At 40.6% G+C, this 15,594-nt stretch overlaps 1 protein-coding gene across 5 annotated transcripts in view; it reads left to right on the top strand.

Moving 5' to 3' along the window:
- Positions 1 to 15,594, top strand: part of DOCK1 (dedicator of cytokinesis 1) — a 645,511-nt gene that overhangs the window by 555,969 nt on the left and 73,948 nt on the right. For 4 of the 5 annotated variants that reach the window (XM_053305327.1, XM_053305329.1, XM_053305326.1 and 1 more), the window contains exons 39-40: positions 9,169 to 9,258; positions 12,512 to 12,616. In XM_053305327.1, coding sequence (XP_053161302.1) covers positions 9,169 to 9,258; positions 12,512 to 12,616 — 195 coding nt within the window. Of the gene's footprint in view, positions 1 to 8,039; positions 9,132 to 9,168; positions 9,259 to 12,511; positions 12,617 to 15,594 lie in introns of those variants that run through there. The other variant, XM_053305330.1, reaches the window with a different exon arrangement.

The raw sequence follows: 15,594 nt of genomic DNA, 5'->3' as shown, positions 1-15,594 counted from the left end.
TAGTGGTGTGCACAGAACCAGCAGCAGCAGTTCGGTTCGATTCAAACTGAATAAAAACCGAATCCGCCAGTCCACAAACTGGTTTGTTAGAACTGGCTGGCAGTTTGTTTTGTGCTCTTGAACTGGGTTGAACTGGGTTGAATCAGTTCGGCCCAGTTCGAGTGCCTTGCTTCTAAAGGGGAATCTGGTAAGGATTGCCCTTTTACAGACAAGGGGGATTCCCTACATTAAAAAAGGTTCAAGGGGGTGGGCAAGAGGGCACCTTACTGGCTGTGATGTGGCAACAGTGTTGGGGGTGGCTCCATGGCAGCCCCTCTCAGCCTCACCGGTACTCCTCTCCTGTACAGTGGGCCGGTTGGTGGCCCAGTTCCGGCCTCTGTGCATGCATGGAGGCCATTTTCATGGAGGCTGGAACAAGGTTGCCCACCATGGTGCAGGGGGGGATGACTGGCAGGGCTGAGAGGGTCCACCCCCTCTGAGAGCCACCCCATCACAGAGCTGCCCCTGCTACCACCAAGGAGTCGCCACAGCCAGTAAGGTGCCCTTTCGCCCGTCCCAAACCCCTTTTTATGGAGGGAATCCCCCTTTGCTTGTAAAGGGGAATCCTTACCAGTTTCTCCTTTATAAGTGATGCTGAACCTGTTCTGCACACCCCTAAACCTGACCTTAAACTGGATAGAATCTCAATATCACTGAAATAGACACTTCATTTCCACAGCTAAGAATGCTTTTTAAGGCATATGAAACAAGATCCCACATTTCACTTTTAGGAGTATGACTTTTTAATATGAACTTTTACATGATAGTTCTCTCTCTCTCTCTTTTTAATCTCTCTTTAAAACTGAGCCTTTCCCGCAACATGGCTGCTGAAACCTTGTGTGCCCTACGCAGGCCTGTCTTCTCATCCTTTCAGCAAAAGGAAGGCATTTTGCCACTGCAGTATGCCCAACATTTTTCACTTGTGCATTATCCAGGTGGATTTTTCTCTTGAGTTAAAAACATACATCAAACAAAATGCTATATACTGGCTCTCTTTTCCCACTACAGCTCATTCCTCTAGATGACTTGCCACGTCCTAGACAAAGCTGGGAAAAGTTCCAAAGCCGGAAATCTGAGAGGCAGCAGATTGGACATTATTGACCTTCAAGAATATTTATAGATTTCAGTTATCAGAGGCTCTTGTGACAGCCATGCTGTCCTCTCTCAAATAAAGTTGCTGTGGTGACTGTGGGGAAGTTTTCAGAGTTTTTACAGGACTTTAGAGGCAACTTTATTTAAGGACCAGTGGTAAAATCTTTCAAATGTGTGTTTGCATGTATATTAATATTCTGCTCTTCTCCAAGGAGAACAGTGGGGTTACTTATATTTTGCAGAGGCATCCTGTCCAGGCAGCTTACCTGCTGAGTCCTCAGACTTGTAGTTCTGCAATTCACATCCTGTGCCTGGGAGTGATGGGGGTGGGGGGAAACTTGGCTGCCATACCACACAAGGGTATGTCAGGCCAGGAATGTTACATCCACACAAATTACACAAACACAAAAATTATCCAAAGGATTTTACACAAGGGTAAACTCATTATTTTCAGTGGGCTTACTCTTGCATAATGTCATTTGCATTCGTACGACTTGAGTGCATGCAACAATACTGGGCTGACGGACCCTTGCGTGTTATGTCAGCCCCCCCACCCCCGCAGGTTTTCAGCACCTGATGTGTGGTGTCAGGACTCCAAAACAATGGAGCCCCTAGCAAAAGATTATGCAGAGTCTCCAAAGACATTGCTTACCCACTCTCAGGGAAAGGAAAACTGGGTGGGTGAGCTGCAGGATGCAGAAAAACTCAGAAGTCCACAGGGATGTGACATCATGCTCAGCATTTCAGGACTGGGCACAGTCACAGTGACACACAGCTGCACCATCAGTAGTCTATCTGGCCATGGGGTCAGTGTACAAGGTTTGGTCTTGTTAGAGCTTTCAGCTTCCTTGCGAGACTGTCTGCTAAGGAAGAGACAGATTTGTTCAGAGTGGCAGCTTTGACTCCTGCAGTGGAGCGAGGCTGACAGGAGGAAACATAGGGAGGAGAAGGATTTTGGTAAATGTAAACCAATGTTCTTATCAGGTTGTCCTGTGTTCTTATCAGGTCTATCAACGTCTACTATCAACATCTATCAACCCCTGCTAACTGAGCAAAGAGACACCTTTTAAAGTGGTGATTCCCTTATATTTTAGCAGGGGGAGAGCAACTGACCCTATCCAACCCCAACACAGCATCCCTTCAGTGACTGCTGCTGGTGTCTACCTTATGTTTCTTTTGAGATTGTGAGCCCTTTGAGGACAGGGGACCATCTTATTTATGAATTATTTATTTTTCTATGTAAACTGCCTTGATAACGTTGGTTGAAGAGCAGTATATAAATATTCATTGTCATCGTAGTAGTACTAGTCTGGTGGCTATAGGTCACCTCCAGTCTCGTAGGCAAGATGTCTCTCAATATCAGTTGCAGGGGAGCAACAGTAGGAGAGCAGGCATGCCCTCACCTCTTGCCTGTGGGCTTCCCAAAGGCATCTGGTGGGCCACTGTGTGAGACGGGATGCTGGACAAGATGGGCCTGTTTCTTAACCTTCTCCCTTCCTTTCTGAAATACCAGTTGGGATGCAAAGTAGGCAGTCTGGATGAAGTGCTCCCAGGAGCACCATCACTCAGGTGGGACTATTTTTCATATGCATTTTACACACACACATTTCATTCAAATTATTTTTGTGTAAAAGTACCCTGCTCAAAAAATGGAAGTTAACTTGTATTTATTATGTAATGATTTATCATTACAAGGTCCCCTTTGTATAGCAATTTGACTTATCTCCTTTTTAAAAAAATGTGGGAGACCCAGCCAAGAATCTCCTGCCATTTTGTCTAGTTGTGTCCTCAAGATTAAATAAAATAAGGGCCATAAACTGCAGGTTAGCTTGTTACGCAAGGTAAATAAAACACATCAAAGAGAGTTTCCAGCTCTCTCCATTGGGTTAGCTAACTTGATTTAATGTTATTCTATGCATCTGAAGTCACATAAAAATGAAATTTCCCAGGGGTTAAAAGTTATATGATACAAATATATAATGAAGATTAGAACTTCCCATACATCTCCTTTTCAAGTACTTAGAGTACAGTTTGCGATAAAGCTATATTGGTTAAACATAACAAATCATATGAGAGAGAAGTGATTGCATCATTAATGTTTTCTCAGAGGAAGTCAGTTTTCTGAAAGGGGAGATGGCAAAATATGCCCTAGGAAGAGAGAACCCTATCTGAAGACTTTGGGTGGCTATTATTTATAGACGTGTCCTTTGTACTTTTACTATTAGGGAAAGAATGGTTGAACTTTCTGATAACATCTTTGAAATATTGGACAACTAAAAGAAAAACAATATGGATCTTGACAAATAATTTTTTAGCAGTGTTCTCCTCAAAGGGTAACTTTGCTGTACAAGCACAGAAATGAAAATAAATCAAAAGGATTTGTACTGTGGTTCTAAACCTAAATCACAATTATAGATGGTAATTGTATTTTTAGGGTTGATGGAGATATAGATGGGTGTTTGTTTTGTTTGTTTGGTTGTTTGTTTGTTTTGGCAAAATGCCATAAGTAAAATTTAAGTCTAACCTATGTTTAATTTGGTAATATTGATAAGGCAATTGTGCTTGCACACTGTGCAGACAGTGTGAAAAGTATTTCTGTGGAAGTTGAAACAGGCATATAGAAAAAAGCAGGACAAAACACAAAAGAATTTGTGTAATATATATATATTACAATATCTATAACATACTCATAATATAATAAAGTGTAGAAAGTATTGTTAATTCAAGAATAAAACCAGTATCACCACCAAGTAAAGTAAAAAGTGGAAATATGTCTACTCGACAGTTCCACCAATAGTTAGTCCATGATGGACTAACAGGGACATATTCAGATATCCTGCGACATAACAGGGACATATTCAGATATCCTGGGACATAACAGGGACATATTCAGATATCCTGGTATCGGGCAGTTCCATAAAGAATCCAATGGTGTAATCCTGTTATAAGTTCTGGAGTTGAAGAAGTATTAAAAATTGCTGTCCTCATGAATTGCTAGATGTGTTTCAATCAAAATAAGGCCTTTTGGGGGGAGTAGTGGCTTTGCTTCCAAATACAGGCTATGTTTGATACTAACTTCATTGTATCCACCACCAGATCAAGTGAGCCACCAATGATCCTTCTATCAGAAGTAAAATGCTTATGCTTTGTAGAGTAGCTCTAAACCACTGAAGAAGGCCTTTTTGGAGTCTTTATGCAATTGACTGATACCAGGATATCTGATTATGTCCTAGGCATGGGTGAACTATTGGTGGAACTGTGAAGTATACATATTTCCACCTTTTACTTTGTGGTGATACTGGTTTTATTCTTGAATTAACAATCTTTTGTAACTTTATTATTTTATGAGTATCTTATAGGCATTGTAATTCTAAATAATATACTCTATACATATCTATCTATCTATCTATCTATCTATCTGGATTCTTTTGTATTTTGTCTGGGTCTATGTGAACCCAGTCACAGGTCTTTTTTTTCTTTTTTCTTTGGCATTTATATAGGAAAAGCATAGTCTTGGATATGAACTTCTATTCTATTCATGGAATTGTGTTTTCCCACCTCCACCTTCCCTCTCTGCCCCTGAAAATCTCTGCTGCAGATGTGGAAGAAGCCTCTACAACAGAATAACATATTTCACAAGTGACTGCAGCAGAATGGGGGAATCACTAAAAATTAGGAAACACCCCCCCACACACACACATACAAATGGAAGTATGTTCTGCCTGCACAGCACCACCTTTCAACCCAAACCATAGTATCTGATTTATAGTCCGTTTAGACCAGTCTATTAAAGTTTTAGTTTCAGTATCGTTTTGTGGCATTTGTGTTAAAAACTGAGTTCTTCCTCTAAGGAAATCAACTTTTGAATGCTGTTAAATCAGTAAATGTCTTTAAACAGACCTGGACTTTTATTGGATTGCTGAGATTTTTTATGTGGCTCTGAAAAGAAAATTTTCTAGAGATAGTAGAAGATAATGGGGACTCAGTATCCATTCCTTATTGTTTGGAATTATTTCCAAACAATATTTCCTTATTGTACACACACACTAACTTTCATAGTTAGAAGCAGTCCAAAAATAGCAATGTGCAGGCACACCCTGCTTCCCCCTCCAAAACCAATTGGCCTTTTTAGTGTTCTTATTGAGTAACTTTGGACAATACTCTTCAGCCAAAGTGATTCAAAGGGGATGCTCCGAGAGCACACCCTCCCAGCATATCCCTTTATCATGTGGGATGGAATTTTAATCTTAATGGCAGCTCTACCTGGAATCCAAATACTAGTTTAAAGCAGAAGTTGTGTTATATGTCATGCAGCCATTTGAATGAAGAGCCCTCCCTCACAATAAAGGAAAATGCTGGGAGGACATCAGGACACGGAGAGGAGAGCTGGTCTTGTGGTAGCAAGCATGACGTGTCCCCTTAGCTAAGCAGGGTCTGCCCTGGTTGCATATGAATGGGAGACTTGATGTATGACCACTGTAAGATATTCCCCTTAGGGGATGGAACCGCTCTGGGAAGAGCATCTAGGTTCCAAGTTCCTTCTCTGGCATCTCCAAGATAGGGCTGAGAGAGATTCCTGCCTGCAACCTTGGAGAAGCTGCTGCCAGTCTCTCAGACAATACTGAGCTAGATGGACATGGAATCATTATATGGCAGCTTCCTATGTTCCTATGACATCTATGCGAGACATCAAGATAAGCGCACTCTCAGCACAATCCCCTTTTAATCTCATGGGCCAGAGAAGCAGCATCCAAACTAGCCCATTGAATTATTATTTTTTTAAACAAAAAACAAAATGAGCAATTCATGCTACGGATGTGCAAAAAAGTGGCTTATACACACACATACACATGCACACATACGCATATACACACACGTGTGTGTGTGTGTGTGTGTACACACACACACACACACACACACACACACATATATACACACACACACCACCACCACCACCGGGTTTAGTTGCCTCTGAGGGGTGTTTCCATGGCCGCAGGGGGTCTCTGGAGGTTTTCCCTCCCCTTTCTGAGTTGGCAGTGGCCATTTTGGAGGCCGCTGCACATGTGCCCTGGCCATTTGCATGGCCTGGGTCATGCTTCCAGGCACACAAGTGGCCAGGGTGCATGTGTGGCAGCCTCCAAAATGGCTGTCGCCACCTCAGAAAGAGTTGCAATGGCCCCCAAATGGGCCAAATTGGCCCATAGAAGACCAGCGGAGGCTGGAGGGGGAGGGGGAACCTCTGGAGACTCCCCCATGGACACAGCAGCACCCCCCAGAGGCTGCCAGACCCAAGAGTAAGTCTTTAAATACATACATACATACATACACATGAAATGATGAAATGTAAACTTTTAGAACCCTGAACCGGCCCTGAGCTGGCCCGGGGGGTTCGGCTAGCCCTCGAGCCATTTTGCACATCCCCTAAAGCATGCTTCCCTTCCCTGTCAATCCCACCCCTTGCAGAAGGTCTTACCTTGGAGAAGGGTAGGATGTGATCAGTGGTGGGGAGGGCACACTTATATCTAGAAGACGTTTTAGTGCACCTGCAGAGCCTTCCTTAGTTGGAAACTTTGCTGGGTGTCATTTGCAGCTGGTGAATCCTGTGTGGTAACGAGCCCTCCTTGCCATTTGCCACTGCTTCTCTTCCCTGAGGTAAGGCTTTATTTACTTAGGGACAGGCACATTGGCAGGCATCGCTGGGGAGTAAGAAGGGGAGAGCATGAACTCCATTTTCAATCAGGGCCCTCTTGGGCTTGACTCAACATGGGGCCAGCCTTTGCAAGCAAAGGCAGTTCTTATTTTGAGTATCCACCATCTGAAGTCCTGAACGATCACAAACTAAGATATTTTGGTGCTTGAAGCAGAAAATGCAATATTGAAAAATGCAATAATGCACAAAATATAATAAACGAAATAAATTAAAATTAGCTGTCCTTTCAAAATCTGCAGCTTTCTGTGGGCCATCTCAGTGAGCCTAATGAGTCAGCTAGTACATACATGCAGCAATGGGAGGGCTGTCCCTGTTCATATTTTGAAACACAGTTATGTGAACTGCACAGGGATTATAGTTGGTTTCCCTTCCCTTTTTTCTTAAGCTTTCTCCTTCTAATCCAGTGTCATAGGATTTTGGGGAAAAAATGTTATTTTTGTTGCATCAGTATTTTAATCCAAGATACACAGCTTTGGCCCTCCAGCTCCCATCATCCTTGACTACTGACTATTGTGACTGGGGTTGAGAGAGTTGTAGCCCAGCAACTGTAGGGCCAAAGTTGCACAGTCTTGTCTTAACTGGTATTCAATAAAGACATGAAATACAAATCATGTTTGTTGTCCGCATGTACAGATAAGTTGAACAGTTGTACTGAAGCAAGCAAATGGCATATTCAGGAGGGTCCCATTTCTGGCTGAAATAGATTCATATAATTAGGGAATGTATTTAACAACAAAAGGCACTAATAAAAGCCCCCATTCCTGCTCTCTCTTCCTAGGCTCTAGCGTTTGAAATTATGATCATATAAAGCTGCTATAGGAAGATGCTGAAAGGTATCATCTCATACTGCGCAGGGGGAGGCAATGGTAAACCCTTCCTGTATTCTACCAAAGACAACCACAGGGCTCTGCGGGCGCCAGGAGTCAACAGTGACTCGATGGCACACTTTACCTTTACCTTTACCACAAGACCAGCTCTCCTCCCACTTCCTTTGACTGGACATGCTGGGGATTGAACCCGGACATTTTGCACATAGAGCATGTACTGTAGCACTGAGTTATGAGCCCTCTCCCAAACCTCAAGGTAACTTAGTTATTACAGTGTTCACCATGCATCTTATTTTATAGCAGCTGATATTTGTGTCTTTCATCAAGTTCTGTATTATGGACCATTATCACTTTTGGCATCGTTTCCCCAGATTTTCTGCAGTACTATCTGGTGTAACAGCAAGTGGAAAATCTCTCCCTTCCGCCATGCAGCCTTTTGTGTGAAAGGAGCGCTTGACCTGAATGACTCTTTGAGTAGAGACTCAACTTCATTGACTGCCATATAGGTCTTGCATCGCGTAGAAAGATGAGCCACTGTTTGCCTTTTCTAAAATACATATGCTTTTATATCCTTTTTTTTTAGTTAAAAGGATTTTAAACTGTTTTAACATTTCTTCATACAGAATGCATTAAAACGCTTGTTCATTCTTGTTGTTTTCTCTCTACCATTTTCAGTTTTATTATATTTCTTGTAATATAAAGTGACCAAAACTGCATTCAGTACTGAAGATGTAGATGCACCATTCATTTATTCAGGGGTATCACGTTTATAATCTGAGGGGGAAGAATAGATACAAAGCTACAGCACCACTGAGTGCCTGCTGATGTTCTGGAAAAAGCAGACTTCTGTTCCATGTACACTTCTTATACTACATAACATTAATTCTCTTTGCTGTGCCTTTCATAGAGTGTGAAATTGAGCAAGTAGTCATTTATAATGGGGATAGTATCATCGCTGAGTAACTTCCATTATGTGCATTCAAAGAAGGGCTCACTGTGTAGATATCCATACCCGGTTCCCTATTTGCACTTTAGCACAATGGCCACTGACCACCACATCAAATAAATATCTTTTTTTGCTTATTTATGGACTTGCTATCCCCAGCTTTCATTAAAGGGAGAAGAAGGTATAGATATCTGAAAACTATAGTCCAGGGTTATATCGTAGAGGAGATGGTGATAATTACTGCTATTGTTGTTACTGTAAGAGACCAAAGCAGTTTTACATTCTTGGCAACTAGAGTGTGAGTTTGTCAAACCAACAACTAGACAGTTGTTAAAAAAGCTGGAAGATATATTTTGTGTGTGGAAGTGCAATAAATAAAAAGGTAAATGCATGAACTAAGCTGTCATAATTTTTGTTACGGTTCTTGCAATATAGAAGCAATATATTTCCCAGCAAATTGTAACATATACTATCTTTTTCTTTTTGTTTGTTTTTAAAGAGTTGTCTTACTAAAATGTAACTGTTTGACTGAGGTTCAGATATATTTTTAACAGATGTGGGAAGAAGCCATTGCCTTGGGCAAAGAACTTGCAGAACAGTATGAAAATGAAATGTTTGATTATGAACAACTCAGTGAACTGCTGGTAGGTTTCCTATCATTTAATTGTAAATTAATATAAACATGCATTGTTTTCTTTTTTAATTTTAATTTTTAAAGTTGTAATATAGGCTTTCTTTTATTACTTCAAGAAGTAAAGAAATGTCTGGGGCTGTTGGAAAATTAGTTGGCTGCTGGCTGATGAACCGATTAGATTTTGCAATGAATTAAAAGAGAAATATGTTTCTATTAAAAGTAATCATTGTGATTTTATTTACCCTCAAGCAAAATATGGCCCAAAATAGTATATATAGGGAACTGATTTCCATCGAATAGAGAAGCTTCCAGGAGTTATTGACATTGCTACTAGTAACTAAAATACACTTCTGTATTCCAAGTTCATATTCATTTTCTGCCTTTGTTTTATTAATTCTCCCAAAGTACCTTAGACAATTGCTTTCCTTCTGCTACTCCCATCTATCCTTCATTGGGGTGAGGCTGTCTCATATGGGCCCAGCTTGTTTAACAGCCCTGTTGGTATGCCTGTTTACGCAGAAGTAAGGTTTATGGTCGGTGGGGTTCATGTGCACATCTTGCCATATAATAAAGATTTATTATCTTGCCATATAATAAACTGCAATACTTATTAACAAATGTAATAGAATCAAGGTCATCCCTTGACCCTTTTGCCTGTGCAACATGCCCCAAACTTGCTGTTTCTGCTTGGATTCTTTGAGTTTCTTCAGATCTGATTACTTGCTGTGCTTTCCTTATTCTTGTTCCTAGATACAAGAATCTTGCCCTGATCCTGGTATACAGAATATATACACATTGTAAAAATATACACATTTTAGGGCATAATGCCATATAACTATGCCCCCTGCTTCTTAAAGTGAAGCTAGTGAACTAAAACCATTGGCCTCCTCTAATCCCCTTGTATTACGCCAGAATTTTCACTTTTCTTATCTTAGAAAACAGCCTGCCTCATGGACTCCTGTAATGCAGAAAATGATTGAATAGAGAAGAGTGTCCATTTAAAAGAAGGAACTATTCTGTCTTTGTGTAAATGGTATTTCAGGTTCGATAAGGACAGTTTCTGAACTGCTTTTCCTTTCGTCCTAACTTCCTTTTGATGCCGTTTGCATATTTGCAAACTGTTCTTTTGCTGACAAGTGAACAAATGTTGTTCCCATTGACTGAACTCAAGTTCAGTTTCTCCCTTATCATTTTCTTTGCAACCAGGTAACATTTGCTGTGCAGCTTGAGAGCATATTTTAGAATACTTACAGAGGTATTTACCAACAAGGGCTAATAGCAAACTGAAAAGTGTATATCTGTATTTGTGTATTAAAGAATTTTGCCATTTCATTGGTGGTTTATGTCTGTTTCAAGAGCAGCATATGTGACTCATAGATAGATTTAAATTGTTTTTTGCTGAACAACTGGGTCATAAAGAATTTGCAGCACATGTCCCTGTATACATTCTGTCAGCCCTCTGAATGAGAAATTACAGGCAATCTTATTCTTTGAATCAGTCAGGTGATAGGAAAATGCATTTTTGAAATAATGCTTCAGCAGTCACATGTGTAACTTCCCCTGCAGATCAGAGCCCTTTCTCACTTGTTGTGCGAAAGGTCTCTACGTTTTGGTATGACAACTAAATTGACAAATTTGCAATCAGGCAGCAAACCAATATTTAAAAACGTGGTTTGAAATTAATTTATAGATCTCAAAAGTTAGAGAAATCATTTAATTATTAATTCAGTTATTAGTCAGACATGTTCATCTTTCTGACATTGTGGAGATATATATATATATACACACACACACACACACACACACACACACACACACACTCATACATGGTGCTCATGACTGAAGCTCTCATACATGGTGAGCTTTCCTACATTTAAATCAACTATTCTCCTCCTTACCAAAGATGGTGCTCAATGTTGTCCCCAATGGGTGAGCAAATGTTTACACAAAAAGGGAGGAATATATGAGCATAAGACTTTGGAGAGCATACACAGGGCACTTCAGAGACCTCAGAACGGAAAATCAACACTAGGGATAAGACTCATAATGTACCCCATTAAAAAAAATACACTGATTGAAGACAGTGGCGTTGGGTTAGCACTCTGCCTCTTGGTGAACAGTACTGAAAGAGATGACAGTAAACTTTGCCTTTCTACCTTCATATGAAAGGTATGCCCCACACTTTGAGACCAATTGTTGGGTATCTATTCCATCTGATGGTACTACAGAAGCTATAGAGGGTTGCTTGAGTAACATAGACTGATCTGCTGGACAAGCCTTCCCCATGACTGTTTTTTAACAGCCAACCATTCCACCTTATGCTTCTGCAGAGGATCTCCTGTATTTTATCATCATTTGGAGGAATTAGGAGTTGGGTAGGGCTTCCTCTTTCTGTTCAGCAGTCACTTGGCCTGTGGTGCTTCCATCCTTTCATAGCATTTCATAGAGGCCAATATCTTCATTCTATTTCTGTGCTTACCTTTCCTTTTGTCCTAACTGATTTTTCATTGCTTCATTTCATCCCCTCCCCCACATTTTGAATTCTTTCCCCCGTTGTTGTCTCCAACATTTCCCTTTCCTCCTCTAAATACTTAAGATAATTATCTTTTGTCTTTATCTTCCTTTAAAAAATCTACTTTATTTTTTACAAAAAGTGAAACTTAACAATATCTTGTTTTATAAAAATACAGTGCTTTATCTCTTTATTTCGGTCAGCGACCAGCATGAGATTAAAACAAATGTAGAAGAGAAGACAATCAAAACAGTGCTTTATAAATAATACATTATCTTTGCAAATTCTAATTTCCATTTCCATTTTTCTACCTGTCTCCCTTGTTGATCCTTAGATTTGTAAGCCTTTGGATGGGGTCTTGTCTTCTTTAATTGTCTCTGCCATTCTCTCTCTCTCTCTCTCTCTCTCTCTCTCTCTCTCTCTCTCTCTCTCTCTGTATAATCAATTCCAGAAAAGAAATTTGGATAATTTGATAATTGGGCCAGAAGCTTAGAGTTGCAGTTGCACAGGATATTGCAAATGACAGCTGCCGTGTGTTATCAAGTACTTATGGAAAACAAACTACTTTCTGTCAAAGCTTTGTTACCACTTTCAAAAATCAGAATGAAATTCATTAATTGATTTAATATTTTCACCTGTAGATAACTAGGATGATAAATAATGGAAAATACTTAATGAAATTGTTTAATATGAGCATGCTATCATCTCCAGTTCAATGAAAAATTTAAAATTACATTTTCTCCCTACACAGAAAAAGCAAGCACAGTTCTATGAAAATATTGTGAAGGTAATCAGACCTAAGCCAGATTACTTTGCTGTTGGATACTACGGACAAGGATTTCCAACATTTCTACGGGTAATTGCTGTTTTCAGCTTTTTGATGGGTAACTGATAGACACCTTTATTTGAAAATGCCATTCTCTTCATTCTAGAAAGGATTTTTACTGCAATAGATGAAATATCCATTGTGTTTTAAAATAATGTACTTTCCAGATATATGAAATAGAACTGGGTGGATTATATCTATTTGTGGCTCCATTATATTGTTTAAAATAAACCTTGTTTTCACTAGATCTGAGCTTATGAATGTTCAGGTCATTCAAGAGGATGAAATGGAAGCACTGTGATTATGTTCAAACTACTGATTTTGCTGATGTAAAGTAATAATTGCAACGGGGGAAATGTAGTTATAATGTTGATATAAATGGAAGCTCCTGGATCTAACGGGTGAAATATGAAAACAGTAAACAGAATATGACAACTGAAAGGTTAGATTTTTGCTCTGATTTTATTTCCCTAGGTGTATCTAAGTGCACAGATTATCATCTTGCTCAGTACTCTTTTTAGTATCAGGAAATCAACTATGGGATCCTCAGTGGTGAGCTGTACCAAAGGCAATTTTATGAAGTGAAAATGTCCAGTAGGATTTTCACAGAAGAATATTAAGGGCATTATTGACTAGGGATGTGCATGAGCTGGTTTGTACAGTCCTGGGAGGTGAGGGGGCCTTTAAGGGGCAGGAGGGTGCCCTTACCTCCCCCGCCACTTTCCCCCCACTGGCATTCTCTCCAAAATCATTGCTGCGGGGCTGCAGTGTACCTCCCGCAGCTCTGGTCAGCGTTGTACCGCGCAGCAATGATTTTGGGGAGAGCGCCGGTGGAGCAAGTAAGGGCACCCTCCCTGCCCCTTTAAGCCCCCCCCCCCCCCACCAGCTCAAACACTGGACTTCTGAGCTGTTTGGGCGCTCCAGAAAAGGTGTGTCAAATCGGTTCATGTACATCCTTACTATTGTCCAGCTCTCCCTGGAATCTACCACTGGTGCAGAAACAGTGATGGTCCCACACCATCAAGGCTAGTTGAGATGACTAGGAATTGGATCATTGCCACCAAATTGTACCTGATTTTCCAATGTGACAGCATTCTTTTACTGAGCAGAAGAGTTTGATATTCCTGCTCTATTAGCAGCTAAGTAGCAGAGGAATCCTAGTTGCATCACTACTGCAAGGCTTCACTGTGCTAGAGCAACAGGATACGGTTCTGTTCTTGAGAAGAATCAAGGCGTGGAGAATACTTGAGCTAAAACAAGATTCTAGGATTTATCAGACTTCCCTGCTAGCTTTACCAAAAGATGTTGAGGGCTGTGATTTATTGCACATTTTATCATATGCCCACTAATTTATAATACAGTACACAGCCTCAATGGACAGTGTTATCTGCTGGTGATTTAGAATTGCTAAATACAGCTCTGTGAAGAATCATTAGGAATCACAGGAGAGGTGGCAAACTGTCCTGAATATTGAGTAACTGAGTTAGCAGGCTCTAGCTTCCAAGCCAATCATATATTTACATTCAGGATATGTGCAGAAAGCACCTCACACAATGTCCTGATTCAAGTTCAGGATAAAGGTCAAAGATATATAATGCAAATTGTACTGGCCCAATCAATGGTATTGATGCTGAATCCTCCTCAGTGGTGATGTTCTATTACATTGTTACAAATTCTTTTTAAAAAAACCAAACAAACCTGACACCAGAAATTACTTGCAAGCAAAATGTCAAATATGAAACTTGATTGCATATGAAAATGCTTATAGACATAACTGGCTTCTTTTATCATCGTAAAGTTGCAATGTCTACATTGAAATTTAGTTTTGGTCAGCTGGAGGTCAAATAGTAGAAAATTCACATTTAATGGAGAATGGAAATAGAAATAAAGTTCTCCAAAATATATTTATTATTATTTATTATTTCTTGTTTACACAGTCAGACAGGTGTTATTGACTGGTTTGTTTTATCCAGACATCGAGTCCTTCCCAAGGACCTGGGATGGCTGAATTTTATTGTCAATGTTGTTGCTGTTGTTATAGATATCATCGCAGAATATAGGCTGTTCCCAGTAAAGTTGCTTTTTGTAATTGGCTGATGGTGATTTCATCATCATCATCATCATCATCATCATCATCATCATTATTATTAATTTTATTAAAGTGTGTGTGTGTGTGTGTGTGTGTGTGTGTGTGTGTGTGTGTGTGTATTTCAGACTATGTAACATAGGAAAAAATAATTCTTCATGGTCTTGCATGTTTTTGTTGGGCTTTTGGGCAGGAACCATATCCAGAGATGAGCATAGGTTTGGCCTGGAGTTTCCAAGATTGGGCATCGATGTCTAGGTGGCTACTGAAAGCAATCCTAGAGATGATCATGGTTTTAGAGTATGAAAATATTACAAAAAAGTGATAGTGGTAACCTCCAACACTCTTCAGGCAGAATTGGTAACCATAGGTGAGCATGGATGGCGCACCTCTCAGGCACCTCTTAAAGATCTTGGCATAATTACTCAGGCCAGCCTGTTAATGGGGGCTGGTTTTATAGTCGCACACTGCCTGGTGGATGGCTGCTGAGGGGCAGATAGGCTTATGCGGTTGGCTTCCTTAAGCTGGCCCTACTCACCAGATACTCCACAGCAGGCAGGATGCATATCACTTTCAGGAGTGCCAGAAGACAGACTGGTAGTGAATATGCCTCTACTTCTACTTATTCTGCAACAAAATGCGTGTGGAAGCTGAGCTGATTTAACCCAGTCACATGTCTCTTCTTGTTCCTGCTCTCCTGCTCCACTGCAGTCCAGCTTTGGGCACACATATTATGTGATATGATGAGGCTATTCATATGAGCAGCCCAACCCAGGCTAGAGCTGCTCGTGTGGATCACTGAGATCACTCCTGATTTTGGTGCTTCCACTACCGCTAGCCCAACTTTAAACACCAGCCCTTAACCGGGGTTAGAGGGTGTGAACACACCCTCAACCCCAGCTCCGTGCCTAGTGCCTGGCTG

This window comes from Hemicordylus capensis, chromosome 3, assembly GCF_027244095.1.
Source record: "Hemicordylus capensis ecotype Gifberg chromosome 3, rHemCap1.1.pri, whole genome shotgun sequence".
Lineage (NCBI taxonomy): Eukaryota > Metazoa > Chordata > Lepidosauria > Squamata > Cordylidae > Hemicordylus > Hemicordylus capensis.
The sequence above is the reverse complement of the archived record's forward strand: the minus strand, read 5'-3'. Positions and strand labels throughout refer to the sequence as shown.